General features: G+C 49.5%; 2 protein-coding genes across 6 annotated transcripts; one reads left to right on the top strand and one right to left on the bottom strand.

Moving 5' to 3' along the window:
- Positions 1-329: 329 nt before the first annotated feature.
- Positions 330-24,366, top strand: Smarcb1 (SWI/SNF related BAF chromatin remodeling complex subunit B1). Of its 3 annotated transcripts, none has more exons than XM_021173884.2 (9): positions 330-636; positions 5,074-5,185; positions 6,778-6,907; positions 10,008-10,145; positions 11,310-11,437; positions 14,616-14,782; positions 16,213-16,403; positions 23,557-23,688; positions 24,047-24,366. In XM_021173884.2, the coding sequence occupies exons 1-9, from the start codon at positions 544-546 to the stop codon at positions 24,084-24,086; spliced, it is 1,131 nt and encodes a 376-aa protein (XP_021029543.1). In that variant the 5' UTR covers positions 330-543; the 3' UTR covers positions 24,087-24,366. The 3 variants fall into 3 exon arrangements, with proteins under 3 accessions (XP_021029543.1, XP_021029542.1, XP_029338520.1); XM_021173883.2 differs by having other exon boundaries at positions 5,074-5,212; XM_029482660.2 differs by lacking the exons at positions 23,557-23,688; positions 24,047-24,366 and adding an exon at positions 21,879-23,501 and having other exon boundaries at positions 5,074-5,212.
- A 791-nt stretch (positions 24,367-25,157) lies between these two features.
- Derl3 (derlin 3) lies at positions 25,158-27,692 on the bottom strand. Of its 3 annotated transcripts, none has more exons than XM_021173885.3 (7): positions 27,569-27,691; positions 27,402-27,467; positions 27,243-27,316; positions 27,026-27,119; positions 26,470-26,665; positions 25,969-26,059; positions 25,158-25,851 (listed from the first exon to the last, which is right to left on the bottom strand). In XM_021173885.3, exons 1-7 carry the CDS (start codon positions 27,659-27,661, stop codon positions 25,779-25,781), a joined length of 687 nt encoding a protein of 228 aa, XP_021029544.1. In that variant the 5' UTR covers positions 27,662-27,691; the 3' UTR covers positions 25,158-25,778. The 3 variants fall into 3 exon arrangements, with proteins under 3 accessions (XP_021029544.1, XP_085699018.1, XP_085699019.1); XM_085842892.1 differs by having other exon boundaries at positions 27,402-27,464; positions 27,569-27,676; XM_085842893.1 differs by lacking the exon at positions 27,243-27,316 and having other exon boundaries at positions 27,026-27,127; positions 27,569-27,692.
- Between the last annotated feature and the right edge of the window lie 227 nt (positions 27,693-27,919).

Raw genomic sequence — 27,919 nt, 5'->3', positions numbered from 1 at the left:
TTTCGGGTGGAAAACCTGAGGCGCTAGCGTGGGGTCGCCATGCCCACCCAGCTTCCCTCGGGCTTCCAGATAGAGCGGTCCTTCCCCCCGCTTAACGTCTCATTTTTTTCCTTCATCCCGGGGCGGAGTGCCAGCTCTGGCTATGCGACTAGGAAAGCTACCGCCTGAGTCAGGGCCTCAGTGGCTATTTCGGTCGCTGAGAAGTTTTCCTCCGTACCCGCCCGGGGAGGAAGCCCAGGAAGCAAAAAAGAACTCGGGTCCCTTTAAGGGCTTGCGGGAACGCGCTCGGCCTTGAGTCGCGCAGGCGGCGGCGCGCACGTTAGCGTCAGCTTCCCCGCGCATGCGCACCGAGGGCGGCCTGCTCTTCGCAGAGACGGCCAAGGAGCCCAGTAGTGACACGAGCGCTCGCCCGGTTCGCCCGGCTTGCCCTGCCCGACCTTCACTTCCGGGCCTCCGTTCCTTTCGGTCCGACGCGCCTCGGCCCCGCCCTAGCCCACCGGATTCTTTCCAGCTCGACCCCGGCTGCCGGTTTCCCCCGCCGCCATGATGATGATGGCGTTGAGCAAGACCTTCGGGCAGAAGCCCGTCAAGTTTCAGCTGGAGGACGACGGGGAGTTCTACATGATCGGCTCCGAGGTAGCCCGCGGCGCGTTCTCGGCTTCCCGGGCAGCGGCTGGCCGGCTCGAGTCCCGGGGCGGGCTAGTGCTCCCCGAGAGCGCGCCTCCATTCATCGCGGAGGCGGGCGCGTGCTCGCAGCTGGGGCGTGGCCTGGTGGGCGTGGCCGGTCCCTCACCCGCCTGGACCGTCCTGGGTTTTCTTTACCCACTTAAAGTTGTTCAGACCCTAAGCATCTGTCCTAGCTTAGAGCGTCGAGCCGGTACACTCTAGGCAGATGGGGAAAGGATGTTCGGGAAGCCCCTGGGCGCTTGGAAGTGGAGGTGCAACACTGCCCTTGAACCCTTTGGCAGCTCTCGTGCACCCCACTGCCCCGGTCTCGAAATCTCTACTTGTAAGCTCGAAGATTAGGAAAGCCTCTTCCCCTTTGTGTTGTTGCTTGCGAGGTGGACTGCAGAAGTGTTGTGAGCTTTTATGATGTTTAGAAAGTGATTGGACATGTTTGCTTTTGAGTGGATTGAGGCCCTGAGGTCAGAAGCACTAACGTTTTGGAGATCCGTGAACTGATTTTGAGTTTTTATAGGGAATAAATCTGAAGGATCGCTAACCCAGAACCCAGAGCTAGAAGAGACAGCTTCTGTGCAGTCAGGTGGACAGGGTTTCTTAGGGTCGCACCTGTGCGCCACTACCCCTTTCACAGGGGTCGCATATCAAAGATTCTGCATATTAGGTATTTACATTATGATTCGTAACTGTAGCAAAAATTATAGTTATGAAGTAGCAAAGAAAAAAATTTTATGGTGGAGGGGGTCATTACAACATGAGAAACTGTATTAAAGGGTCACAGCATTAGGAAGGTTGAGAACCACTGCCTTAGAAAATCCCTTCAATTAACCCTAGAGACCAGCCAAATCTTTGTGTTTCGTTTCCTTTCTTTTCTTTTTCTTCTTTGCTACACGGTTTCTCTGTGTAGCCCTGGCTGTCCTGGAACTCACTCTGTAGACCAGGCTGGCCTGGAACTCAGAAATCCACCAGCTTCTGCCTCCCAAGTGCTGGGATTAAAGACCTGTGCCACCACTGCTCAGCTGAAATTTCTTCCTTCCTTCCTCCTTCCTTCCTTTTCTTTTGTGTGTGTGTGCAGATCGTCTATCTCAAACTAACTTCATTCCATCTAAGGGCAACCCCCAACCAGTTTATGTTTCTCCTCCCCTCCTCCCTCTTTCTTTCTTTCTTTCTTTTTTCCTTTTTTTTTTCTTTTCTTTTTTTTTTTTTTTTTTTAGATTTATGTATTTATTTTATGTCTATGAGTACACTGTAGCGGTCTTCAGACACCCCAGAAGAGGGCATCAAATCTCATTACAAATGGTTGTGAGCCACCACGTGGTTGCCGGGAATTGAACTCAGGACCTTCAGAAAAGCAGTCAGTGCTTTTAACTGGTGAGCCATCTCACCAGCCCCATCCCCCCTTCTTTTTGAGACAAGATCTCATCGTGTAACTCTGGCTGCCGTGTAACTCCACTTTGTAGACCTGGCATTTGAACTCACAGAAATCCTCCTGCCTCTGAGTGCCAGGATCAAAGCACTTGGTGTCACTACACCCAGTTTATGTGGCTTTTTTTCCCCCTTTCTTTCTTACTCTTTTTTGTTTTTTTATTAAGTGCACTGGGCTGCACCTTTTATCTGAACACTCAGGAGGCAAAAGTAGAGGGTGATTTTGAGTCCAGCCTGCCCTACGTAGTGAGATTTTGTCTTGAAAGGAATAATAATAATAATAAAAAGATAAAATTCAGATGTGTGAATGTCATCCAGTAGACATGTAACATGTGTAAAGAGGTAAGTGCCCACCCTGGAGAGCTAATGGCATTTCAGACTGCCAGCAGTTACCTCTGGCAGCTATGCAGTGACATGCACTCCATTTCATTAGTGTGTCGGTTGAATCGGGTTGTGAGACCAATGTTGTCAGAAACATCCAGACTTAGAGTTTCCGTTTTTTACCATCTTCCATTAAACAAAAAGCTCGAGCCGCCATGGCTGATCCCTGTCACCTCTGTGCCTCTGTTCCACAGTGGCTGTGCTGGGGACATCTCCCACAGCTCGGAAGGGTCCTTGTTGGCCACTAGGCATTTGCTCAAGTGCAAGGTATGGTGGGTATGGCAGTTAAGGGCTTTAAATAGTCTATGCAGAAGAGCTTGTTCAAAGATGTTTATTTACCTGAACTGACCAGTGAAGGGGTAAATCTGGCCTCAGCCCTAGTTTTGAAAAGAAAATTCTCATGTGGTGGAGCGACTGAAAGACAGCTGGTCAGGTGGGAAGAGCCTCGGGAGGTGTAGTGACAGCTTGCTCTGCCTCCTGACCCTTGCCCTCTTTCTCTGTCTTCCTCAGTTCTCATTTCTCATGCCGGGGAACCTAGAGCCTTGTATACACTAAGCACATGGTCTTGCACTGAGCGTGCCTCTTGGCTGGCTTTACTTTTCTTATGCATCTGAGATGCTTACACTGGAAATCTGTGTTTTGAGGTCATCAGCACAGCATGGTTTAGGTTTTAGAAAGCTAACCACAACCTCCCTTTGGCCTCTTGACTCTTGGCCTTCCCAGTTGATTGAGAATAGTTATATGAAAACCAAAATGGACAGTTTTCTCACTCTTTGGGGCCTGGCTTTGATTTTGGGAAGAGCAGAGGGTCATACAGTACTTTCTGTCTGCAGATCCTATGGCAGGATTGTATGAATGATGGATGGCCCTTGGTCCCTTCGTCATAGAAAAGGAATTCAGTATTCAGACAGATGGGCCAGACACAGTAACAGTAGCAGTTGTGTCTGATGTCTGTGAAGCTGCTTTGGGAGGATGTCCTCAGTGGATGTGACTGTGCCCCTGTCATCCTATCATTTGCCACAGGAGTCACAGAACTTGGAAGAAATCAATGTCCAAGTCTAGAATCTTTATTTAGTATTCCAGAGAGGGCCAAGTGGCCCAGCCTGGTGTTAGGGTTTGTGGTACAGGACCCTCGCTGTAGCCATGGGGGACTACTTTGCAGTGCAATCCTTTAATCCTAGTACCCAGTAGGCCCATCTTTGTCAGTTCAAGGACAGCCTGGTCTATATAGTGAGTCCAGGCCAATCAGGGCTATGTAGGAAAAAATAGTTGATAGTATTGCTAACTTTTTTCTAAATTTATTTTATTTATTTATTTTTTGGTTTTTTGAGACAGGGTTTCTCTGTATAGCCCTGGCTGTCCTGGAACTCACTTTGTAGACCAGGCTGGCCTTGAACTCAGAAATCCGCCTGCCTCTGCCTCCCGAGTGCTGGGATTAAAGGTGTGCGTCACCACTGCCCGGTGCTAACTTTTTTCTGAATATGAATGGAAACAGCACTTTTACCTTTGGGTGATAATGACCCACAAGCCAGACAGCAACACGGAGTCTTCACTGTTCTGTATAGACCGCTGGGCTCTTGGGCTTACCAGCTCTGGCTGTTGGTCATGGAAATCTCTTCTGGAAGAGGAGTGCAGAGACTCCTTTCACTTAATAAATGTATGCTAGATACATAGATACGATTAAAAGAGTGATAGAAATGATCCTTTCTAAAGCAGAATCCAGACTTGGAGGCTTGGTGTGGCTGTGCGTGCCTTTAATCCCAGTATTCTCTGAGCAGAGGCAGGTCCAGTCCATCTCTGTGAGTTCAAGGACAGCCTTGTCTACAGAGTGAGTTCTTGGCCAGCCAGGGCTACATAGTGAGACTCTGTCTTAGGGGATAAATGTTAGGGTTTTTAAGCACTTGACAGGTGAGTAACAAGGCCTAGATTCACTGTCAGAGTGAGCACCTCACACCCATCTATTGGCTGTCCTCACAGTGTGACTCTGAAAATAGCATTTCTGAATATCAGTGAGACCGTAGCATATCTTAAAAACCCCACAGGACTAGCTTCTTATGAAGGCCATACATATTTACAGTATTCCTACAAACAAACTGAAGCTGTTACTTGGGGAAATAGTGATTTATAGGATAGGCTAGGGAGTACTAATACAGTGCTTTTTTTAGACTCTAGAAAATTCTTTGGCATCTCTGGTTTGAGTTTTATTACTAAACAAAGCAACATAGGCAACGGGACAAATTATCTCGCATCTGCCTAAAATTAAAGACTTTTTGGTGTTTATTGGCTTGTAAAAATATCAAAGTCTGCCTCTTAAGATGAAAGAAGGTCACAGGAGTCTTACATTTCAGAACAGTGCCAACATCTCTAGTCAGGTCCGAATCACAAGCTTCTTACTGAGCTCTGGGATCCTCCCTTGGTTCTGAAGCCAGGAGACACAGATGCCAACCAGATGTGCACTGCTGGTGAACCCTTGATGTCAGCAGAATGTGCTTGCTGACAGCCGAAAGCCTGGCGCCTGGAGGCATTGTCTCAGTGTGGTGCTAGGTAGCCCGACCCTCATAATGAGCCTTCTTGCTTTACCCATAGGTGGGAAACTACCTGCGTATGTTCCGAGGTTCTCTGTACAAGAGATACCCCTCACTCTGGCGGCGACTAGCCACTGTGGAAGAAAGGAAGAAAATAGTGGCATCGTCACATGGTAAAAAAACAAAACCTAACACTAAGGGTGCGTCTTCACGAGGGTTTGTAAACCTGTTTCAAAACCACTCGCTTATGTCATGAAGATAAAACGTTTTCACTCCAGTGTCTTCATTGCAGCCTGACCTTAGTTCGGGAGGGAGCATCCTGGGGCGGGCCACCCTGCCAGAGCACCCACGCCTCAGGTGAGAGTGGCTCAGGACTAGAGTCTCGGTACTCCACTGGTGTATGTTCCTGGCTGGGCAGTGGTGCGTGAGGGACTGGGGCCAGGGCAGTCGCAGGTGCTGTGAAGACATGTTGGTCTCAAAACGTTTTAGGAATGCTGAGATTTGCTTCATCTGCTGTGAGTGTGTTGCTGTAGTCATCCTTGTAGATGGTGGCACTTTTACCACTTCCCTCCCTCAGCACATCCATCCTGTAATACTTCATCTTGACAACCAGTGTGCTAAGCTCACATGCATGTACCCATTCCGTGTGGCGGGCCCTGTGCCTGGGGCTTGCCAGGTGAGCCATCTGATGCTGGTGAAACTAGTGCGAGCTCTGGGCTGTGGCAACTCTGTGCAGCGTGACGCTGCTCTTCCTATATTTTGGTGCCTCCAGCGTATGGGTTTGGGTATGGGTGCAGCATGCCATCTGGCTGGTGGCAAAACTGCTTTCTACTCAGCAAAGGCACCCTGTAGAGAGCTGCCCTAGGCCTGCATGCATGTGTGCATGCATGCATGCATGCATGTGTGCTCGCTAGCACTCTGTCATCTGTCTTGTCTGTAGGTGCTACTGTAGTTTTGTCTATTATGGTAAACGGGGGTTCTTTTAATGCAGGAGCCAGAGCTGCTTTTATTCACTACTAAAACATACCTACTGTTGCCTAAAACAGTTTTTCTTTGTATCCCTTGTGCCACAAGTGGAAGACAGTCACTAGCATGGTGACTGACTAGCTCTGCCTACCCTTCCTTGAGTTCCCATGAAGTCCTACTGGTCTTTTTACTGTGTTCCTTCCTTCCCTGTAACCACAAGAGTCCTCCAGTGATGCTAAGCAGGTCCTGCCAATAACTCGCAGCTCTTGACAAAGGTGCTCTAGAAAAGCTGGGGCTCACGGCGTATGAAGTCTGTCTTATTTTCCAGACAGCACATCTGGACTGGCTTGGGGACGGTAACTTCTGCTTGAGTGAAACACTTCTTTCCAACTCTCTGGGCTCTTGTTTTAAAAGAAAAGTAGGCATCTTTCATCCTGTCTCATACTTGCTTTGTGTTTTAGATTGTGGTAGTGTCAGACCTCTTCCCACTGGGGTGTTATTCAGAGGCCTTCCTGGCAGCCCCTAAGCTGCAGCTACTCCAAACATCTCTGCCTCTGAGCTAATGCTCTAAGGAGGCGAATTCCTCCAGATCCATCCCACTGGAGGCTTTCTCCACTAAAATGTCTAGGCAAAGCCTCAGTCCAGTTTCCCTTTTGGAAGAGGCTAGCACTCAGCAGTAGTGAGTTTACACCTTGCTTTCCCAGCCTCCTGCATGTGAGGACCTCCTGTGCTGTATCCGTGGTTGGCAGCTTGTTCACACTGCTGCAGGATGACCACAGTGGGGTCTCTCTGCTTACAGATCATGGCTATACCACCCTGGCCACCAGCGTGACGCTCCTGAAAGCCTCAGAGGTAGAAGAGATCCTGGATGGCAATGATGAGAAGTACAAGGCTGTGTCCATCAGCACAGAGCCCCCGACCTACCTCAGGTGCTCACGCATGCATGCAAGCATGCACATGCGCCGTCCTCATCCTGCTGTGTGGGCTTCAGGGACATGTGTGCGGACGGGTGGGCAGGTGGGAGTTTCTCACACTGAAGAGCAGGCTGAAGTGAACTGCGCTGAACTGCCCTTCGACCCTCCCCTCACTGTGTTTATAATTGCCTGACTACGCTTCCAAGTTTCTTCTGTATCTTTGGAATTCTGAAGAAACCTAGGCCAAGTCTTGAATTCTGGAATGTTCTGAAACTGGGATTCGCTTAGCAAAAGAAATTGGTGACTCAGATAAATTCCCAAAAGAAACAATAGATTTGAATATATATAGGTAAAACTTTGAAAGAATTTTTCTTTCTTTCATTTTGAGACAGGGTCTCTTGTAGCCCAGGCTGGCCTTAAACTTGCTGTGTAGTTAAGTGTGGTGTTAAACTTACGATCCTCCTACCTCCTCCTTCGGGATGCTTGGATTACAGGTGTGTGCCACCACCCCTGATTATAGCAGTGCAGGGGATGGTGCCCAGGGCTCTGTACCTGCTAGGCAAGTGCTCTGCCGATTGACCTATATCCTCAGGTCCAGACAGACTTTTGTTTTGTTTTATTTTATTTTATTTTCGAGATGGTCTCTTTGTGTAGCCCTGACTACCTTGGAATTCACTCTGTAAACCCGGCTGGCCTCAAACTCAGATCACCACACTTGCAAAGCAAGTGTATTTTACCCACTGAGCCATCTTCCCAGCCTAGAACAGAGCTTTTATTATGAAAATATTTGTGGCAACAAGATGGCAAATAACTACAAATGTGCCATTGTGTTGTACATAGTGTTTCCACGTCTAGACTTAGAAGTAAACTGAAAACTCCAGTAGGTTTGCTGAGGAAAGTGACGCTGGTGACTGAACCAAGGGCTCCATGAGTTTGTGTTCCATTTCTGAGCTGCACCCCAGACTACAGTGTCCAAGTAACTAGAGTCTAGTCCATACCCAGCAGTACAGGAGGTGAACAAACATGGGAGGAATGTTTATCTTCTGCCGTAATCTTGTTCTGCTGGGGTGGGCTGAGGATGGAGCCCCGGATGGGGCCTCGTGGCTGATCAATGCTGTCCCGTTGAGCGTCACAGTCACCGTGGCCCCCACCTCTAATAGAAGACCTCTGAAGTGAATGCAGGAGGGTATGTATCTAAAGGCCTTCATGGGCTAACAGTGAGGCCTTATCAAGAGACAGAAAAGGAAGTGTTAGTGTCTAACCACGAGGTGCTGAAGGAGGAAGGAATTGTTGAGGGACATGGTTGAGGGAAGCATTTCCATCCGGCTTTCTTTCCTCTCTTTGTCCCCCTCGGCCCCCAGAGAAGGCGGCACTCATCCAGTATGGTGAGCTGTGCAGATGTGTGCTCAGCAGATTCTTGTTTCCCCCTAGGGATGTGGGAAGAACATAGGATGGCTGGACCTTCCCAGAAAGTCCCTGAAGGAAATTGTGTGCATATGGATGGCACTTTCATGTTTGCACATGTCAGCTGGGAACCCTTTACACAGTGGTAAACAGTCTTTTGGTTGTGTCAGATGAGGACCAGCTGAGGAAGTAGAGTCCTGTCGTCCTGCAAGCAACAGGGAAAGCTACACTGCTCAGTCAACCTAAAAGAGCCTGCCTGTCTTGTCCTCTCTTGGGACTCTTGGGAAAGCTTGGAGACAGGACAGGAGTTGGGGGTCAAAGGGTGGGGTCAGCACAGCAGAGCTGAGCTGTGAAGGCAGATGGTTTCCAAATATAGACCCAGCTGCTCTGGGGTTGCCTGCAAGGTGGGAAGAGCGGCAGCAGCCCATCCAGGGACAGACGGACACTCACTCCATCTGGGTGGGGCTTAGGAATCCTAGTTCAGATTTCACACTCTACCTGAACCCTCTGTCCACATGGGCTGAGATGGAAACTAGTCTGCTGCCCTAGCTGTTAAACCCTGGGGAAATGAGTCCCCAATTCCTGGGTTCCAGGTCTCAAAAGTGGGAGCAAATCAAAAGGACAGAGCCAGACCTGCAGTGCTTGAGACCAGACCAGAACTGAGCCCTCTGCCCCACCCTTATGCAGAGGGTAGTCCCAGACCTTGGCATTAAGGATGTTACGTGGCCCTGGCTTTTTTAAAATTTGCTTCAAAAGTAAAAGTTACAGTTAAAGGCTCTGCCACACAAGACCAAGTCCCACCCTCTCGGGAAGTCCAGTCGGCATGACTCGGAACTCTAGTGACAGTGTCTGCAGGCGCTGTGTGTGCAATGTGGGAATAGAACGGTGAGTGTTCTAGCTTCATTCCTGCTACTGTGGTGACATACTCTGACAAAAGCAACTTAGAAGGAGAAAGAATTTGTTTGGCTTACAATTCGAGGTTGTAGTTCACTGTTGAGGGGCAACCAAGGAGGGAACTCAGTGACTAGTCGCTTTATGTCCATGCCAGGAACAGAGAGAAATGTGCACCTGCCCTGCCTGCTTGCATCAGATAACTTGGTTTTTTTTTTTTCTCTTTCTCTTTCCTTCCTTCCTTCCTTCCTTCCTTCCTTCCTTCCTTCCTTCCTTTCTTCCTCTCTCTCTCTCTTTCTCTCTCTCTTTCTTTCTCTTTTTAGTTTTTTTTTTTGGGGGGGGTGTTGAGACAGGGTTTCTCTGTGTAGCCCTGGCTGTCCTGGAATTCACTCTGTAGACCAGGCTGGCCTTGAACTCAGAAATTTGCCTGCCTCTGCCTCCCAAGTACTGGGATTAAAGGCGTGTACTACCACGCCCAGCTTTTTCCTTCCTTCCTCCCTCCCTTCCTTTGGCAGAATTCCACTCTGTAGCCCTAGCTTGCCTGAATGAAGAGATCCACATGTCCCCCTCTACCCCCTGAGTGCTGAGATTAAAGGCTTTCCCACCATTCCCTGCCCTGTATCTGATACTTCTGTGCCTTCCTCACACAGGGAAGAGTCCCACGGTGTAAGCAGTGACCAGACGTCCTCCACAACAGGAGCTTGGAGGCTGCCATGACACAGTAGCACCCACAGTAGCAGGGTGGACATGGGTTGGGAGTCTCAGTGAGCAGAATCTAAGCCCCGGTTGACGGGGTGACTTTCTTCTCCTGTGTCTCTAGGGAGCAGAAGGCCAAGAGGAACAGCCAGTGGGTCCCCACCCTGCCCAACAGCTCCCACCACCTGGATGCTGTGCCGTGTTCCACCACCATCAACAGGAACCGCATGGGTCGGGACAAGAAGAGAACCTTCCCCTTGTGGTGAGTAAGCCCTGCCGAGCTTGGCCTCTGCGCAGATTCCAGTGTGCTTTGGTCTCCTTCTCAGATGCCACCCTGCCTCTGCCTCAGATGCTGTCCTCGTCCTTCCAGGACACCATCCTTGGTGCTCCCTGTCCTCCCTGGCTCCCTGCTGTGCTCTCTAGGTCTTCCTCTTCCCTGGAACCTCAGTCCCATTGTTGGGGGGCACAGTCCCTAGGCTGCCCCTGTAGCATGTTCCGTTTGATGCCCTACCGCTAGTCTGGAGGGTGTCAGGGAATACCCACGTGACTCTCACTGTGTCAGTTCTGTGGCTGCTGAAACAAACCACTGTAGTGACTTACAACAGTATGGATTTAGTCTCTCCTAGTCTAGAAGTCAGGAGTCTGAAATAGGGTCACAGGCCAAAGTGAGGATGTGGACAGGCATTGCTTTCTTCAGAGGCCCTGCTGTTCGCCCCTTCCTCAGCTTACAGCCATAGCCACACCACTCCAGTCTCTGCCTCCTCTGTGGTCCTGTGGACTCCTCCATGTGTGACAGCTCCCTCTGGGTTTCTTAGAAGGACATGTAACATGTAGGGCCTCCCCTGTCCATGCATGCTGACTTGGTTTTGTGCATATCATGAGCGGTTAGCACTGCTGCTTTGAGTTGGTGAGTGCAGTGGGCCTCTAGAAGACACTTGCCTTTTATGGTCCCCTCCCTCCATCCTGTCTTATGGCCCTCTCCCTTAAGCTTTGACCTGTGGCTCTTAGTGTTTTTCCACTGGTTTTCTGAAAAATTCTGAGCTTTAAGGGGAAGAGGTAATTTTTGTTTTTTTGAGACAGGGTCTCACTCTGTATCCCAAGCTGACCTCAGACTGTTGGCAGTAAGTCTCAGCCTTCCCTGTGCTGGGATACAGGCATGAGCGTCCAGAGCCTGCTAGCATATCTAGGTTTTTTTCTTTCAGGGCAGAGGCTTCCTGGCTCTTCCCTGCATTCAGGAAGCACACTGTAACCTAGACATGTTTGAGCCTGTTTACTGCCCCCCCCCCCCGCACTTCATTTAGACTGGCGTCTCTCTTCCAATGCAGGGACCCACAGTGCACTGGGAAGCTAGACACTGTGTCTCTGGGGACCTAGACCCAGGGAACCCTGGAGCCCTGACTGACATCTGCTGCCCTTATGCTTTCAGCTTTGATGACCACGACCCAGCTGTGATCCATGAGAATGCATCACAGCCTGAGGTGCTGGTGCCCATTCGGCTCGACATGGAGATTGACGGGCAGAAGCTGCGAGACGCTTTTACCTGGAACATGAACGGTATGTGATAGCTGGTTTTACCTGAGCCTTATTCAAAATGTCCACTTTTCTCCAGCTGCCCATGGGGCAGAGTCTAGACTTGACATTTGAAGCTCTGTGGCATGGATCTTAAGGTTGTAAACTCTGGTTCATTCTGGTTTTGCTGTGTGCCTATTCCTTGTGGACTGGACATGTGTCTTAGAGATTTGTTTTTTTTTTTTTTTGGTCTGTTTTTTTGTTATTGCTGTAGCAAGATACCCAAACCTGGGTAATTTATAAATAAATATAAGAGACTCGCTCTGGTGTGTGTCTCTGAAGGCTAGGAAGCTCAAGGTTCAGCTGCTGAAAAAGGTGTGCATCTCTTGAGGCCTCACACTGCTTCAGCTCCTGGCAGAAAGCAGAAGTGAGGTGATTGAGAGACAAAATGAGAACATGGTTAATGTAGTCTGCCTTGTAGACAAACCCAACTTAAAGGGAATAAATGCATGCAATAGAGAAGGCTCTGCCTGCCTGCCTACATACTCACAGCTCTCAGTAAATAAACATGTGGTGGTACACTGCTCTAAGGACCAGCCTGATCCAGCTGGCAGCATAGAAGATCAAGTAAAATCATTTGTGAAAATCCACAATGTGAATGAACCCCCCCCCCCAAATTAACATGGAAAAAACAGGCAGAGGGAGGGAGGAGAGTCAGCAGCACTGGGGATATGGCTCACAACCATCTGGAATGGGGTCTAACGCCCTCTTCTGGTGTGTCTGAAGACAGCTACAGTGTGCTTCTATACATAAAAAGTAATTAATTAAAAATAATAGAGCTGGAGCTACATAGTGAGACCCTGTTCCAAAACATAAAACAAAAGGGCGCTTCTCAAATCAGGCACTGTCGTGGGAAGAGGGCAATCCATGGCCAGCCTAAGCTAGGCTGTAAGGCTCTAACAACAAACATGAACACAGAGCAGTGACAGCAGTGTGTGAGTGAGTGTGAGGTTCCGCCCTCCTGGGAGTCAGTTAGCTCAGGGTAGTGCTTCTCAACCTGTGGATCATGGCCCCTTTTATTTCAGTTCATAACAGTAGCAAAATGACAGTTATGAAGTAGCAATGAAAGAATTTTATGTCGAGGGTCACCACAACATGAGAAACTGTATTAAAGTGTCGCAGCCTTAGGAAGGGTGAGAATTCCAGGGTGAGAAGGGTGAGAGGGCTTCAGGGCCTTGTAGTTCCAGAGATGCCCAAGGCGTCGCTCCGGCTCAGTCCAGCTGCATGCTCACTGCTCACCCACAGCTGTGCCTCTAACTGATGTCACAAGGCCACTGTGTGCTCTCGCGCCTCCCACCCGCACCCTCACCCTCACCCCTCTCCTAGTCCTGCTGATATTTGACAAAGCAGTGCAAATGCAGGTGATTGGAGGAAAGATATTCCTTTGGACAGAATGATGCTGGAGCAGTCAGACATCCAAAGATAACCTCGACCTAATCTCACACCTAGTGGTGAACTCTTAAAACATCACAGACTTAATGTGTATAAAACTCAAAACCACGACACTTGTTGAGGGGAAGTGCAGGAGAAAATCTTGGGTGTTTGGGGATAGACAAAGACCCTCCAGACACCAGCACCATGGTCCAGAATAGAAAATACTAAAACGTGTACCTCATTAAAACTTTGCCCTGCAAAAGACCCTGTAGGAAGGGTGAAAGGGTGCCCGATGGAGAGGGGCACACATCTGATCCCAGTGTGGGGCAGGCTCAAGTCTACATGGCAAGTTACAGGCCAGCCAGGGAGGGCTAAATGATGAGACCTGTCTCAGAAAAGAAAAAGATAACAGGAGATGGAATAATATCACAGTGTTTTACATATTTGTATGAAATTGTGAAAGAACAAATTTTAAAAACTCTAGAAAGCAATAATTTAATTACAATAAGAACATGGGCTACAGAGATGGCTCAGACTTAGGGCACTGACTGTTCTTCCAGAGGACCCAGATTCAATTCCCAGCACCCACATAGGAGCTCACGGTGGTTTATAACTCCATTTCAAGGGAATTTAATGCATTCTGGCCTCTAAAGACATAAGATGTGCAGGTGGTACACAGATGTCCATGCTAACAAAACAGCCACACACATAAGTGAATGTAAGAAAGCACTTTAGAGTAAGGACAGGAGCCATGGAAATACATTTAACGTAGATGCTTGGATGGAAATAAACATTGGAAAGGTCTTCAGCTTTATTAGCTGTTTGAGAAGTGCAAAATAAAACCAGTGACAACATCACTTACTGCTGGTGAGGGTGCGGAAAAACTGAGTCCTTCACACACTGATGGAAATACAGATGTCTAAGCTACTCTAAAAAACAGTTCAAAGAACTAAACATGGCTACCGTCTGAGTGAGCAGCTGCAGTCAGTGGTGGCATGTGTCCCCGAGAAGTTCTGAAGACATCTCTGTACACTGAAACCTACATGTGGGTATGATAGCAGCTCTGTGCAGAACACACAGAAATTAGAAATGGTCCAGATGCCCTGCAGCGGGCAGACAGTGAAGAGAATCTGAGTGCTCTGCAGGACGCTAATCTCAGCAGAAAGGAGGGAACAGCCTCATGCATTGCTCAAGAATTTTTGTTGCTTGTTTGGTTGTTTTTTTGTTGTTGTTTTGTTTTGTTTTGTTTTTGAGATAGAATCTCATTATGTAGGCCTGGCTGTCTTGGAACTCACTGTGTAGATCAGGCCAGCCTTAAAATTATAGAGATCCACCGGCCTTTGCCTCCCAAGTGCAAGGATTAAAGGCACATACCACCATGACTAGCTTCTCTGAAAAAAATTTCTGCCTAGAAAAAAGTTACCCCAAGTTACATAAGGTATGGTTCTAGCTTTTCAGATGCTGGAATTACAGAAACAGATATTATAGGTGAAAGGTGAGCAGACATGTACGTGTGGCTGCAAAAGAAGAATAGAGGGGTTCTGGTACAGATGGAAATGTCCTGCATTTTGACAACCCAAGTCCCGTTCTCAGAGCACACTCTGGTTCATAGGATATGAACCATGGGAAGTGTCTGGGAAGGCCGGGTTCAGGTGCCTGGTCATCCACATCTGTGTGAGGGCAGGTTTGTTAAAGTAGGAAGGGATGGGAGAGAAACCAGGACAGATGTGAGCACCGAGAAATGTGGTACTACAAATAGATTGGAATGTTTGCATTTTTATGGTTTCAGAGAAGCTAATGACTCCTGAGATGTTTTCAGAAATACTTTGTGATGATCTGGATTTGAATCCACTGACTTTTGTGCCAGCTATTGCCTCTGCCATTCGACAGCAGATTGAGTCCTACCCCACAGACAGCATCCTAGAGGATCAATCCGACCAGCGTGTCATCATCAAGGTAGGTACCAAGAGTACACTCAGCCCTTGATGGAAGCCTGTCAGGTTCCCTGCTTGGGCTGCAGTTTCTGGGATGACATCTCTCAGGGACAACCTGACTAAGTGCTCAGGAATGGGTGGGCTGACTTTTCAGATTTAAGTGTCACATTGTGGGTAGGATAGCGAGTGCTGCTGCATCTCCATCAGGACAGTTGCTGAGCCAACCCCAGAGTTGGGAGAGCCCATAGTGAGATGTGCAATGTCAGTGTAATGTTCTTATGGGCTGGGTCAGAAATACTTTATGATTCAAATACATGTTTGTATTTCTGCTTTCAGTTTTTGGGGTTTATACTCCAAATTAAAATTAAGTTAGTTAAAATTAAACAAGTTAAAATTGCTAGGACATGGTTGTTAAGAGCATTGGTTGCTCTTCTGGAGGACCTGGGTTTAATAGCCAGCCTCTACGGGGCAGCTCATAACTGTCTGTAACTCCAGGGTCTGACAACCTCACACAGACGTACATATAAGCAAAATACCAGTACACATTAAATAAAAATAAATAAATCTTAGAAAAAAATCTCTAGGTCACTAGACTATCTGTCCTTTATTATTTTGAGGACCTATCAGACTTGCACAGGAGTTACAGTGTCTTATGCCCCCACTAACAATGCACTAAGGTTCCAGTTTCTCCCCAGTCAGTAAAAGTTGTTATTACCGCCCTGCCCCCCTTCTCTCCTTCATTCCCCCTTTCTTCCTTTCTTGTGCGATAGTAGCCATCCGAATGGGGTAAAGTATCTGATTATGGTGACTCTTTAGCTTCCTTACTAGTGTGTGTGCTGTTATGCATGTGTCTTACTGCATTGATTTTTTTTTTTTCTATAACTGTTATTAGTATGTGTGTGCCACCACAAATATGTGGAGGTGAGAGCACAGGTTTGGGGAGTATTGTTTTTCTTCCACAGAGTTTGGGGATAGGCATATCTTTCTAAGGGGTAGCGAGTAGATGGGGTAGGTGTGTTTTTTCGCTGCTTGGCAGGATGCTTGTAAAGTAACATCAGGGTATGGACAGTGGCTTAAAACAGGCTCAGGGACAATCCCTGAAGAGCGGCATGTAAGCTGAGCTCTGCATGGCCAGTACAGCTGCATAAAGGTTGATTGTCCGAGGTGGAAGGACAAAGGAGACACTTAGTCAGCATGGGATGCAGGGGGGAGAAGAGAGGTTAAGGTGGGATCAGATGCCCAGGACCTCAGTGTCTACTGACAACCTGGAAGTCGGGGAGGTCAGTTCTGTTTTATAAATAAGGAGCTAGACAGACCAGGGCCTCAGTTTCTGAGTGATGGGCTGGATTTCCTCCAACCTGGCAGCTGAGAATGGCTTGTCCCCACCTCCTCCCAGCTCTCCTGGGGGACTAACTTTTGGCCTTCACTTGTGTTTCTTGGCCCCTGCTGCAGCTGAACATCCACGTGGGGAACATCTCCCTGGTGGACCAGTTTGAGTGGGACATGTCAGAGAAAGAGAACTCCCCAGAGAAGTTTGCCCTGAAGCTGTGCTCGGAGCTGGGCTTGGGCGGGGAGTTTGTCACCACCATTGCATACAGCATCCGAGGACAGCTGAGCTGGCACCAGAAGACCTATGCCTTCAGGTAGGATAACCAGCACGGTCGTCTTTCCTGCTGGTCTTGTGTTTTGTCCATTTCCTTGCCTCCACTGGAAAAAGATTTCATGGAGAACTGGAATGCTTAGGAAAAGCAAGAGCAAAGGGCTTTCTGCAAAGACATGGCAGTTCAGGAAGCTTGTTAGGAGGCGTTTGACTCAGATAGGCTTACCAGCCATCCCAAGAATCAGCTTCCTTAGGGATTTCTGTAATATGAGCAAGAGAAAAAGGTCTGGAGGGCGGCAGCCTCAGTCCCAGGGATCCAATGCTCTCTGTGAGCACCAGGAATCTAAGGGGAATAGAGACATGCATGTAGACATGCATAGACATGCATGTAGGCAATACACCCAAACACATACAATAAAAATGTTCGGGGAGGGGGTAGACAGAAGAAATGAGGTCCATCTAAAAGGGTATGAGCCCCTCAGCCCAAGCACTTGATAAGCTACGCGGACACATGAGTTGCTTACCGAGACTCCTCTAGCAGCCCCTTGGCCAAGCAGTTTTATTTTCTAGCCTTAATGTCTGTCCCATGCCTCACCATTCCTGAAAGAAGCCCACTTGTGGGTGCAGCCATGGTGTCCATTCACCCTATATGGAGCCAAGGCCAGCAAGCCACAGCCGATGTAGAAGGGCTTTGCTCCCTGGGGTCAAGCATAGGTAACATTGTTTAGGTCCTGGGGTGTCACTGATACAGAGCATGCATCCACAGGCAGTAGGTGAGTGGGAACCCACTGTCAGAATGTGCACGTGCTCCTAGCAGCGAGGTCCTGAGTGTCTGCCCTCACTGCTGTGTGGCAGCTAAGTGCTATCTATGGTCAAGGCTTGAGAGGTGCAGCTTCTTGAGGCTCAGGCTGGGTCCTACTGCCATCATTTTCCTCGTAGCACTTAAAACTTAGCAGCATTTATGCTATCAGGCCCCAGGTGACTTCAAGTCTCCTGCCACCTGCAGTCTTCCCATGCTCAAGAACAAGCCTCCCCGGAAACCACCCAGTAGTGTCACATTAGGACTATATTGCTGGAGTCCCCCGTGTGGCCAGGAGGCCCTGGCTCTGCTGTAATCCTTAGTTCTGGGTTCAGATTTCAAATCCTTGGGAATAAGTGTAGGCCTACAGTGCTAGAAATCTGAGCAAATAAATGTCCCTTCCACTGTGGCTTGCCTGGAATCCTGCAATGTCTCAGACACTTGGTTACAGAATCAGAAAAGGCTATTTTATCTTCCCAGCCAGTCGGGTCTGGTGAGCTCTCAATACCTGTCCTGGGTGTTGGACCATATGGGCAGCTGGGGTGCTACCCACACTGCATGAGACCTAGCAGTGACAGTCAGGACATATGAGAATCAGAGCCTAGTTCTTGTATGCATCAGAATCCAGAGGGGAGCAGCCAGAACTCCAGACTCTCCCTGCGCTCTCAGCTCTGCATCACCTCACCCCGCAGACATGTAGAACTAGGGTTTTGTTTTTTTTTTTTAACCACTTGCCACAGGCAAATCATTGTTGTCCCTGTCATCCTTGCAGTTCCTCCCTGGTAGGAGTCCCAGTTTGGTCTCTATAATGCACAGAATATGACAAGCGTGTGTCCTTTGTCAACTTAAAATGAGTTTTAAAGCCGGGCGTGGTGGCGCACGCCTTTAATCCCAGCACTCGGGAGGCAGAGGCAGGCGGATTTCTGAGTTCGAGGCCAGCCTGGTCTACAAAGTGAGTGCCAGGACAGCCAGGGCTACACAGAGAAACCCTGTCTCAAAAAACCAAAAAAAAAAAAAAAGAGTTTTAAGTTCTAAGCCTCTATCACTTCATATTGGAAGAACACTAAGTTCCTTTCAGCCAGGCTGTCAGGCTCTGTATGTCTCTGTCCCATCCCCTTCTGTACCCATCCCACTGGTCATCTGGCCTTTGGTTGTATCCACAGAATAGCAGAGAGAGCTGCTAGTCACAGGATGTCTGTGAGAAAGACCATGATGCCCATGTATTAGAAGGCTGTGCCTTTTAGCAGTAGGACAGACAGGCCTGGTAAAGGCCAGGGCAGGAACAAGAAGCATGGAGAAGGGGGGGGGTGACAAACTGGTAACAAGCTCCAGGCTTCTAGATTACAGAACTGGATTAGGGCAACAGACATCCCAGAACCAGAATGAGGACAAAGGGCAGTGATGAGGGATGGCAGTGGTTAAGAGCACTGGTTGCTCTGTTGGAGGACCCAGGTTGATTCCCAGCACCCACCTAGTGGCTCACAACTGTCTGTAACTCATTTTAGGGAATCTGGCACCTCTTCTGGCCTCCCATGTGCACTCCAAATATGCAGATAATCTTTCTCAATTAAAAAAATTTTTTTTAAAAGAAGGGCTGTAATGGAGCTGAAGAGATGGCTTAGTGATTAAGAGCACTGGTTGCTCTTCCAGAGGGCCTAGGTTCAATTCCCAGAAACCACATGGTTGCTCATAACCATCTGTAATTCTAGTTCCAGGGGATCAAACAGACATATGTGTAGTCAAAACACTAATGAACATAAAGTATTTTTTAAAAAAAGAAGGCTCTGACAAATGTGGGGAAGAGAGATGGGTCTGATGAGGATGGAGCTGGGTGAGGCAGCAGGAGCTGTTGCTCTTAGAATTGCCTCCAGCCAAATTACTAGTCATTTCTCCGGAGCCAGCCCTACCTTCCAAGCCAGGGACCAGAGAACAGCTTTCTGTCTGGCACAGGAGAAAGACAGGGGTGCCATGTGTTTTGACCCCTAGTGTACCAGAGGGAAGGTGGCTTAGGCCCAGAGCCTAAGGGAAAGCTGTCTGGTGAGGGCTGGCTGGAGCAGGAAGAGCAGAGAGAAAAGGAGAGAAGGTGACACTGTGCTGTGTGGACCATGTCAGTCAGGCTTGGCGGCAGAGCCTGACTGAGGGACTGACTGAGAAACATGTCCTCCGCTCGGCAGCCCCAGCAGTTAGGGATGGGCTGGTAGAGGGTAGGAGTCCTAAACCTCACTAGCCGAGACGGCTTTAATTCTGTAACAACCATTCAGAGACAGTTCACATCCCACACTGCTTAGCCATTTGTTTTATTTTAAAATGTATTTTTTCTTTTTTTTTACTGTTCGGTTTTGAGATAGGGTCACACTGACTTACCTGAAGTCATTCTGTAGACCAGGCAGGTCTTGAACTTCTGATCTTCATGCTTTACGGTCCACATAATAGAATTACAGGTGTGAGTCGTCACGCCTGGCCTTTCACATGCATGTTTGGTTTGGTCTGGTTGGTTTTCCTTCTGTTGAGCCTAGGCTGGTACTCTATGACCTTGTGGTGTCTAGCTGCCTAGTAGAATGTTTTCAGGCATCATCTATGCTGTAATGTTATCAGAACTCCATTCTTACAGCTGACTATTTCCAGTGGTTAATAAATACATTTTGCTTGTCCATTGTGGGTTGTTTTTTCTTCTTTGCTGTAGTAAATAATGCTAAGGACATTGGGGTCTTATTTAATATGCCTGTCAGTTCTCTTGGCTGTCTGCTCAGTAGTAATATGTCTGGATTATGTAGCGGATTAACTTTTGCTTTGTTTTATTGAGACAGGCTCTCACTTTGTAGCCTAGGCTAGCCTCTAATAATTCATGGCAGTCCCCCTGGCTGGGCATCCTAAGAGCCTGGATTATATCTAGCTATCACACCTGGCATTTGAGGACCAGCTGAGCTGCCTTTTCTACAGTAGCTGCATCATCCTAGAGCCCATCAATGCTGTGGCTTTGGGGCTGCATCCTGGCCAGTGCTTGCTCTTGTCTTTCTGACTGTAGCTTTCCTGGTGAGTGGGAAGTGATAGAGCCTGAGGTTGAATTTTCTAGTGAGCATCTTTTCATTGATTATTGGCCGTGTGTGTGCATTTGTGTGTGCGTGTCTGTCAGTCTGTCTTTGGAAATGGCCTGTTCAGGTCATTCACCCTGCTCCAGTTTATTGGTGGAGGGGTGTCCATGTATGGAGGTCAGAGAACAACCTGTAGGAGTCAGTTCTTTCCTTCCACCATGTAGGTACTGTGGATTGAACTTAGGACCTCACACAAGTCCTTCTTACTGGCCTGTATTTTTAACTGGTTTCTCTTTTTATTGTTGATTTGTAAGAGTTGTTCCTATATTCTGGATATACATTCTTTAGGAGGTAGGATCTGTAAATATGTTCGCCATCCTCTGGGTCGCCTTTTCACTTTTTTTTTTTAAAGATTTATTTATTATTTTATGTATGTGAAAACACTATGGTTGTCTTCAGACACACCAGAAGAGGGCATTGGCTCCCATTCCAGATGGTTGTGAGCCACCATGTGGTTCCTGGGAATCCTTTGGAAGAACAGTCAGTGCTCTTAACTGCCCATCCGTCTCTCCAGCCTGCCTTTCCACTTTTTTCAATCCTTTTTTTTTTCAATTTTTTTTTAAATTTATTTATTATATGTAAGTACACTGTAGCTGTCTTCAGACACTCTAGAAGAGGGAGTCAGATCTCGTTACGGATGGTTGTGAGCCACCATGTGGTTGCTGGGATTTGAACTCCAGACCTTTGGAAGAGCAGTCAGGTTCTCTTACCCACTGAGCCATCTCACCAGCCCCCTTTCCACTTTTTTGATAGTGTTCTTTGCAGCACAAAAGTTGATAGTTTGCTGAAGTTCCTAAGTCCAGATGACAGTTTCATGTCATGTATGTATATATGAAATATGTATGTGCAAATACATGTGTGCATGTCACATCTAAGAAAGCATTGCCTAAAGCAGAGACATTGTATCAGCAGCTTCCCCGTAAGATCACCATTTCCCAGTCAGTGATGTAGAACTTGCCTCTAAGAGCCATGGCACCTGAGACTCGAAAACATAAGGTGACAGTTGACTGGCCTTAGGTCATTTCTTTTTAAATTCAGTCTCTTCTTTATAGTAACAGTGATTGCTTTTCAGTTTGCCTGTCTGTCACAGGTCATGAAAATAAAATCCCACATCAAAGTCTGGCATGGTGACGTACATCTTTAACCCCAGTGTTTGGGGGCGGGGGGTTGGAGGTCTGCCTGATCTATATACTAAGTGCCAGACAGCCAGAGAGCTACACAGAGAAGAGACCCTGTCTTAAAGAACAAAAACCCCTACATCATAAATAAACTCAAATATACTCCATTAGCATCCATCTTTCCTCTCATCGTCATCTTCCTTCTGACAGCCCCGGGAGAATGTCCAGGTTCTCCTGGTCTCAGAGTTCATGAGTAGAACTCCAGTGGCCCACAGACTTTGGGACTCAGGGCAGTGTCTCTGCTTGCATGTCCCCACAAACTTGAGGCAGCTAGTGTTGGCTCTGATTCCATCCTTCCATGGTCAGCCCTTGCAGTTCTATTTTTGAACAAACCCACTGGTGTGAAATCTTCCCAGAGTCAAGGGGAGGTAAACAAAGGGACCTCTGGGGCTGTTTGCCAGCTCTTGTTTAAGTTCACAGGAAAACATGTTTTGCTTCTTACTGCCTAGGCTTGGCGCCTTTGAATCCTTCCCTCCTGAGGGAGATGACCTGGAGATGAGGGATTCGTCTGGCTGGTCTGTGTCTGGATTTCTAAATCAAGCTGCTGAAAAGGGGCTGGCCCCAGGGACTGACCACAAGGGTAGGGGCTGACTGATCCCTGGCTGCTGAGTCACTAGTAGAAGTTTGAGCTTCCAGATCTGTGGAGCCTGTGGGTATGGATGTTGTAAGCTGAGCTTCAGTACTAAGTCAGACCTGTGTCTGCCAAGGAGCCGGGGCTCTCCTGATCTGTGGAACCAGCTTCGCCCATACTCTGGCCTTGATCCAGGCTCAAGGTCCTGGAAACCTTTATATCAAGAATTGGCCCTAGCCAGCCTTTCTGAGTTGGGCGATGGTAGGCTCTTGGCTGCCAGCTTTGGCCTGTACTGGTTTGGTACAGTAATGCGGAATGGTGACTTTGTCATCAAACCAGGTATAGGGCTTTGCTTTTGTGAAATCCACCATTCCTAAAGCCTGAAGGAGCCTGTCTGGCTCTGAAGAAACTGCACTGGATGAATGCTAGCTGTTTTAATGTTAACTTCCTGACAGTTACCCGCTCCCATACTTAGACAAAACCCGCAGCAGCCCAGTCAACTGTTTATCCTATTTCATCTGCCAGTGATGAGGTACTGCAGGGTAGCAGGGTGCTTTAGGATGGCCATCTCCTGAGGGGCTGGACCTCAGGAGACAGGGAGGCTGGGGGGGGAGGGTCAAGGCTCTGGAAGGCCATGAGACAGTGGGGGAGAAAAGACCTAGTTAGAGCCTTGCTGTGAGGCTTCCTGCCAGGCTCAGCTTTGCTGGAATACATTGGCTACCTCCTTAGCTTCTTCTTCCCGACTGGAAACCAAGGTCCAGAGCAGCACGGCCACGCCTACCCCCAGTACTTGTTCCCTCCTAGCCTTTGTCCCACTTCATTCACATTGTGTCCATTTGGCTAGAGGCTTGAAGAGATGAGGTGGAGTCAGGTGGTCTCTGAAGGGCTCTAATTCTGGAGGTAGCATTTCTAGGCTTAGTTCTCTGCCAACCAGCTGTCTGTCTCAAAGCAAAAGGCAGGCTTCTCCAGGGCTTAGTGTGGACCATGAATGAGCCAAGGGATAAATATGTAGAACACTTGAGAGCAGGCCAGCCCAGAGGCCCTCTATGAGAAGGTTGAGGCCTCTGGGGAAGAGTCTTTTTGCACCCCCATCCTCATCCCTGTGTTTATGGTGTTTTCCTGAGCAGTGGGTCTTGGTGGGTACCGGCTGTGGATAGAATAGGATAAATAGGCCTGGTCTATCTGTTACCTGTGTCCGTGACACTATTCTGTCCAAAGAAACTACCTCCATAGCTAGAAGCTCCTTCATTCTTATCAAGAATTGGCTTTAAAGGAAGGCTCTCAGGGCCATAGGTGAGAGCACTGTTCTGTGCAGATGGTGCAGGTCCTGAGATCAGTCTTGAGGCAGTGACAGAAGCCATCCGCCAGCTGCCAATCCGCACGGCTGCTGAGAGCAGCAGGGACAAGGAAGTGGGCCTTCCTATCATGTCCTGGCCATCTGCTAAGGGCTAGCAAGGGAAGGGTTAGCAGGGTGAAAAGGAGTGGTTCCTGGGGGACTTCCTAGCAGCTGTTCTGTTAAGTAGCCCTTGTTCTTCTCCCTGTCTCCCTTCCTTCAGTGAGAACCCACTTCCCACAGTGGAGATTGCCATTCGAAATACTGGAGATGCTGACCAGTGGTGCCCCCTGCTGGAGACACTGACTGATGCAGAGATGGAGAAGAAGATCCGGGATCAAGATAGGAACACAAGGTATATATACACAGTACAAGCACCTATCTTTCTTGGCAGAGGCAGGAGTATCTTCTTCCCAGGAACCTAGTTTCAAGAGGCAGTTTCAGTGGAGATGAGGCCCCAGGGTACATTTTTCTCAGAGAGAACAAAGACAAGTCCTCAGGCCATGTCTGCCGTATCTCCTAACAGGTTTCAGGGTTTCTAGAAAGATAGGTAGTGTCCGTGCAGCCGACTGGCAGGGTCAAGAAAGGCTGGAGACTATTCCTGCTAGATTGGCCCCACACCTAGCTCCTCTAGGAAAAGAACATAGCCAGGAGGAAGACAGCCACCCCAAGCTATGACCAGCCCCAACTGACCACCTGTTCCCCTACTTCAGGCGAATGAGGCGTCTTGCAAACACTGCCCCAGCCTGGTGATGAAGACATCCATGCTCGACCTCTACGAAGCATCTCAGACTGCCTTTCCTTCCTCTGTGGAAAGAGAAAGGCAAAGGGACAGCTGGTGCCATCCTGAGGACTGGGGTAGGAGCCTCCTGGGTGCCTTCCTTCAGCACACATTCCATTTGCTAAACCCCAACACTGTCCCCCAGAGTCTAGAGTCGGAAGCAGCCTCATTTTGGGTTGTGTTTTGTTTTTGTATAGGAGCCCAGGCAGGGCTGGTAACACTTTTTAAATAAAAAGTACCATGTTCAGTTTCTGTGCAGCAGCATAAAACTGAGAGCCAGGAGTCCAGCCTGAGCTAGAACCGGTATGGATGGAAGGGTGTGTGGCCAAGTGGCTGTGTCAGTCCTTGCCCTTCTGCCCTCTGGTTCTGAGTCTGCATAGCCAGGCCACAGGGCCCCCAGAGCAGAGCCCAGTCATTGTTCTTTCTTGTGCCTTCCAGCTTCCCAGAGGCTCTCTGTGCTCAGCAAGTCCTTGTAGAGGTTGACAGTGTGTCAGCTCCTCTGCTGGCCTTAGTTCTGATGCATCCAGACAGGCTGCTGCCACCTGGAGGGACCGTGCTGCTCTAGAATGAATCCCTTCTAGAGAACTTAGTCATGTGTGGGCAGCACCTGGTCAAGACATAATGAATATGCAAACAGAAGTCTGTGCCAAAGTTCTAGCAGCCCCCAAAGCGTTAACTGAGTCCATCTCAACTGTGGCTGGGCCAACTTCTCCTTCCCCAGACTGTTGTGGGGAATGGAAATAGCACGCCTGCCATGTGCCATCCTTTTGAGTTAGCAGTGTGTAGAGAGGAGGTAGAACCTCTCCCCCAATCCCCCAAGCTGTGCTTAGGGTGAGCTCATTCCTTTGTCCGTGGTTTGTGGTGTAGAATAGACATGGGTCTGCACCTGCTTGGCACCCCAGCTCCACTCTGCTACCCTTACTCAGTGGGTCCACTAGGGAGCACTCTCCTCCACCCCATCTACCCCTCAGGATCTACCAGTCTTAAAACCCTCCTCTCCACAGCAGTGGCCCACCAAGTTTCACTACCATATTGAGTCACACTCAGTAGAAAACATTTTTGATGCCATAGAAATAACAGGCCAGATTTGGGGAAATCCCGTACTGAGTGAGCCCCATGGGGCACATGTAGAGCAATAAGGAAAGCTAGGTAGGAAGGCCTGCGCAGGCCTTCTGCTGCAAGACAAATGGAAGGAATGTCCCAGATCTACCTCCGCTGTACACAGTTGCTGCTTAAATAGCCCTCAAGGCCCTGGGCTCACTAGCATGGCAGAGGGTCAGGCTTCCTCTACACCTGAGACCATGGGACCTGTGTGTCACCAGCTGGAGAAGGTGAAGACTTTCTTGCTTTAAATGAAGACAGGCTAGGGGGTGGCATCAGCCCACAGGCACCACGGGTGGGATTCCTGTTGACTGGGCTGAGGTCTCCATGGAGGCACGGGCAGCGTGAAGGTGAGGCCTGTGGGTACCTAGTTCAGAACTCTGCTCGGCATCTGCAGGCAGTCTGGGACCTCTCTGGGCCCTGTGTCCTGTCATTACCGCTGAGCAGAGATGGTACAGGGAAGTGGAGGGTGTTGCTGGCCGAGGTGGGCTGCTCAGCTGGAGCTGAGGTGGAGGGAAGAATAGAGTGCTGTCAGAGTGGGCTTCCTGCTCCAGGAGCTGCAGTTAGGGCTCTGGCTGCTCTTCGGGAAGGGGCAGGTAATTGGGGTCTTCCTGAGGGTCATCTAGTAGCAGCTTCCTGTGGGGAGGGGACAGTTACACTGAGTACTGCAGCAAACACAAGTCATCCCCCTCCCTGTGGAGTAGGTAGATTGGCACGGAAGGGGCCACGGGGGAACCGATGTCCAACACTCACAACACGCTGGGGGTCAGCAGCAGTCTCTTGCCTCCAGGCTGGTTAGGAAAGACGTCTTCTAGGAAGTAGTAGATGTGGCCCACAAGGATCCCTGTGAGAGAGCCAAAGGCCGCGAGAAATAACCCCAGGTTCCAGAGCACAAGTACCCTGCTATCTGGCAGAATAAGATCAGAACTGGCCTTGAAAGACAGGCTTAAAGGGGCCCACAATTGGACAAGGGGAGGAACTAGGAGCTTGAGAACACTGGGGGAGTAGGAGCCAGGAAGCAGAAACTGTAACCACCCCCAGGCAGACCAGCTCAGTTCAGAAGGTCAGCTGCAGATGCAAATCCTGTGGGCCAGCTGGATTGCTTGAGGGGCATTAATAACAGACAAGAAGTTAGGAGAAGATGAGGGGGTTGGGAGGAGCAGGGGAAGGGATGTATGAGCTGCGCTCCCTAACGGGAGCAGCTGTTAGGGAGCAGCAGGCCTGGGGGTGAGTGGCAACGGTGGGCAGGCTCACCTAGCAGGTCTGTGACAACCGAGTTGCCCAGCAGCAGCGAGAAGCCCATGAGGGCCCAGGGCAGGAATGGTGCCTGGAAGTTGAGTAAGCCGAAGAAGTTGACCCTCACGTGAGGGCTGCGACGGCTCCATACATAGACCAGCATGGCCATGAGGGCCTGTCCCAGGAAAAACAGGCTGCCCAGGAATCCCAGCAGCTGGACCAAGAGTCAAGGCTCCCTGGAGCAGTCTGCGGCCCACAGTGCCTCTGACCCTTTCCACGGGTTCCCTCATATCCCTGGTGTATTCCAGAGACTTGAGAACCCCTTTCTGTGATTTCCAGGTACCCAGGCCCCATCAATTCCCGTGCCTGCTCCTTCTGGCTCTTGCATCCATGTTTCAGAGCCTCGGTAGTCTCCCAGACTACCCTATATCTCCCTGTTGTGCTGTTCAGGGACACTGAAGAACTAGCTGGGGCACTTAAGCTACATGGCTGCCAGGCTCTGAATGCCTGTCCCTCCTAGTCTGGGTCACGACAGATAAGAAGGTCCAATAATACAGAACATACAGAAGGATACAGTCATAAGAACACCACCGAAGAGAAACATGAAAACGAAGTCAGCCTTGCGGCCACGGAAAGAACCCTCCTCCAGCATGCGGCAGTAGCGGAACCTGCAACACTGGCATAGGAAGTGCCACGTCGACTGGGCCTCAGTTTCCCCCGTTACTAGCCCAGCATAACCCCCATCCCGGGCTCACTCCACCCCCAGCCCCCGCCAAGGTGGCCCAGGATACACGAAGAGCATGTTGAAAAAGAAGCCGAATCCCAGGGGCCCGAAGAAGAGGAAGGTGGTGATGAGTCTCCAGACCTGCAAAGAGGTGGGGGTGGCGGTGAGGCGCAGGGATGGAGGGCAGGGACCTGGCTGCCAGGCCCCTGAGTCAAGGCCGCCTCACCTGGAACTTCCGGAACACCAGGTGCGGGTTGAAGTAGAGCTGGAAGGGGCTGAGGAGCTCCAGCTGCTGTGGGACAGGAGGCAGTGTAAGCCCCGGGAAGCAGGCGACATCCCTAACCCACCAGGGACTGTAACCATGGTGCCGCCACGCCCGCCCGGCCCGCTCACCACTGCGGCCGTGGTGAGGACGCAGGCCGCGGTGTAGGCGCGTGTCACCGCGGGCACCTGCAGGAAGCCCGCCGCCAGCCTCTGCCCAGCCATCGAAAAATCCTCAGCGCGCGCGCTGGCAAACCTGCTCTCTTTACCCGCCCCCAAGCCCCGCCTCGCTCTCTGGGGGCCAATCAGCGTCTTAGGAGCCGAGCCTGGGGACTAGAAAGCCAATGGGGAGAGGAAGCGGGACGGCCAGGTGTATCGAGTCGGCTAGCCAATGGGGAAGTCCCACGGTAGAGCACGTGGCGGTTGTTGTGGCTGCTATGGAGGCGTGGGAGGCGTTGTGGCCAATCGTTTGACAGCATCTAG

Source organism: Mus caroli, unplaced genomic scaffold (genome assembly GCF_978045245.1).
Source record: "Mus caroli unplaced genomic scaffold, Mus_caroli_1 scaffold_9, whole genome shotgun sequence".
In the NCBI taxonomy this organism is placed as follows: Eukaryota; Metazoa; Chordata; class Mammalia; order Rodentia; family Muridae; genus Mus; species Mus caroli.
Note: the sequence above shows the minus strand (reverse complement) of the source record. Positions and strands in the feature narration are given on the sequence as shown.

Excerpts from the sequence above, each read along its gene's own strand:
- Smarcb1 (XM_021173883.2), top strand. The coding sequence starts at position 544 with ATGATGATGATGGCGTTGAGCAAGACCTTCGGGCAGAAGCCCGTCAAG. Across the intron at positions 6,908-10,007 it reads GAGCCCCCGACCTACCTCAG|GGAGCAGAAGGCCAAGAGGA; the intron begins GTGCTCACGCAT and ends CTGTGTCTCTAG. Across the intron at positions 11,438-14,615 it reads TTTTACCTGGAACATGAACG|AGAAGCTAATGACTCCTGAG; the intron begins GTATGTGATAGC and ends TTATGGTTTCAG.
- Derl3 (XM_021173885.3), bottom strand. The coding sequence starts at position 27,661 with ATGGCTGGGCAGAGGCTGGCGGCGGGCTTCCTGCAGGTGCCCGCGGTG. Across the intron at positions 27,120-27,242 it reads TTTTTCAACATGCTCTTCGT|GTTCCGCTACTGCCGCATGC; the intron begins GTATCCTGGGCC and ends CCAGTGTTGCAG. Across the intron at positions 25,852-25,968 it reads CTGCTGACCCCCAGCGTGTT|GAAGCTGCTACTAGATGACC; the intron begins GTGAGTGTTGGA and ends CCCTCCCCACAG.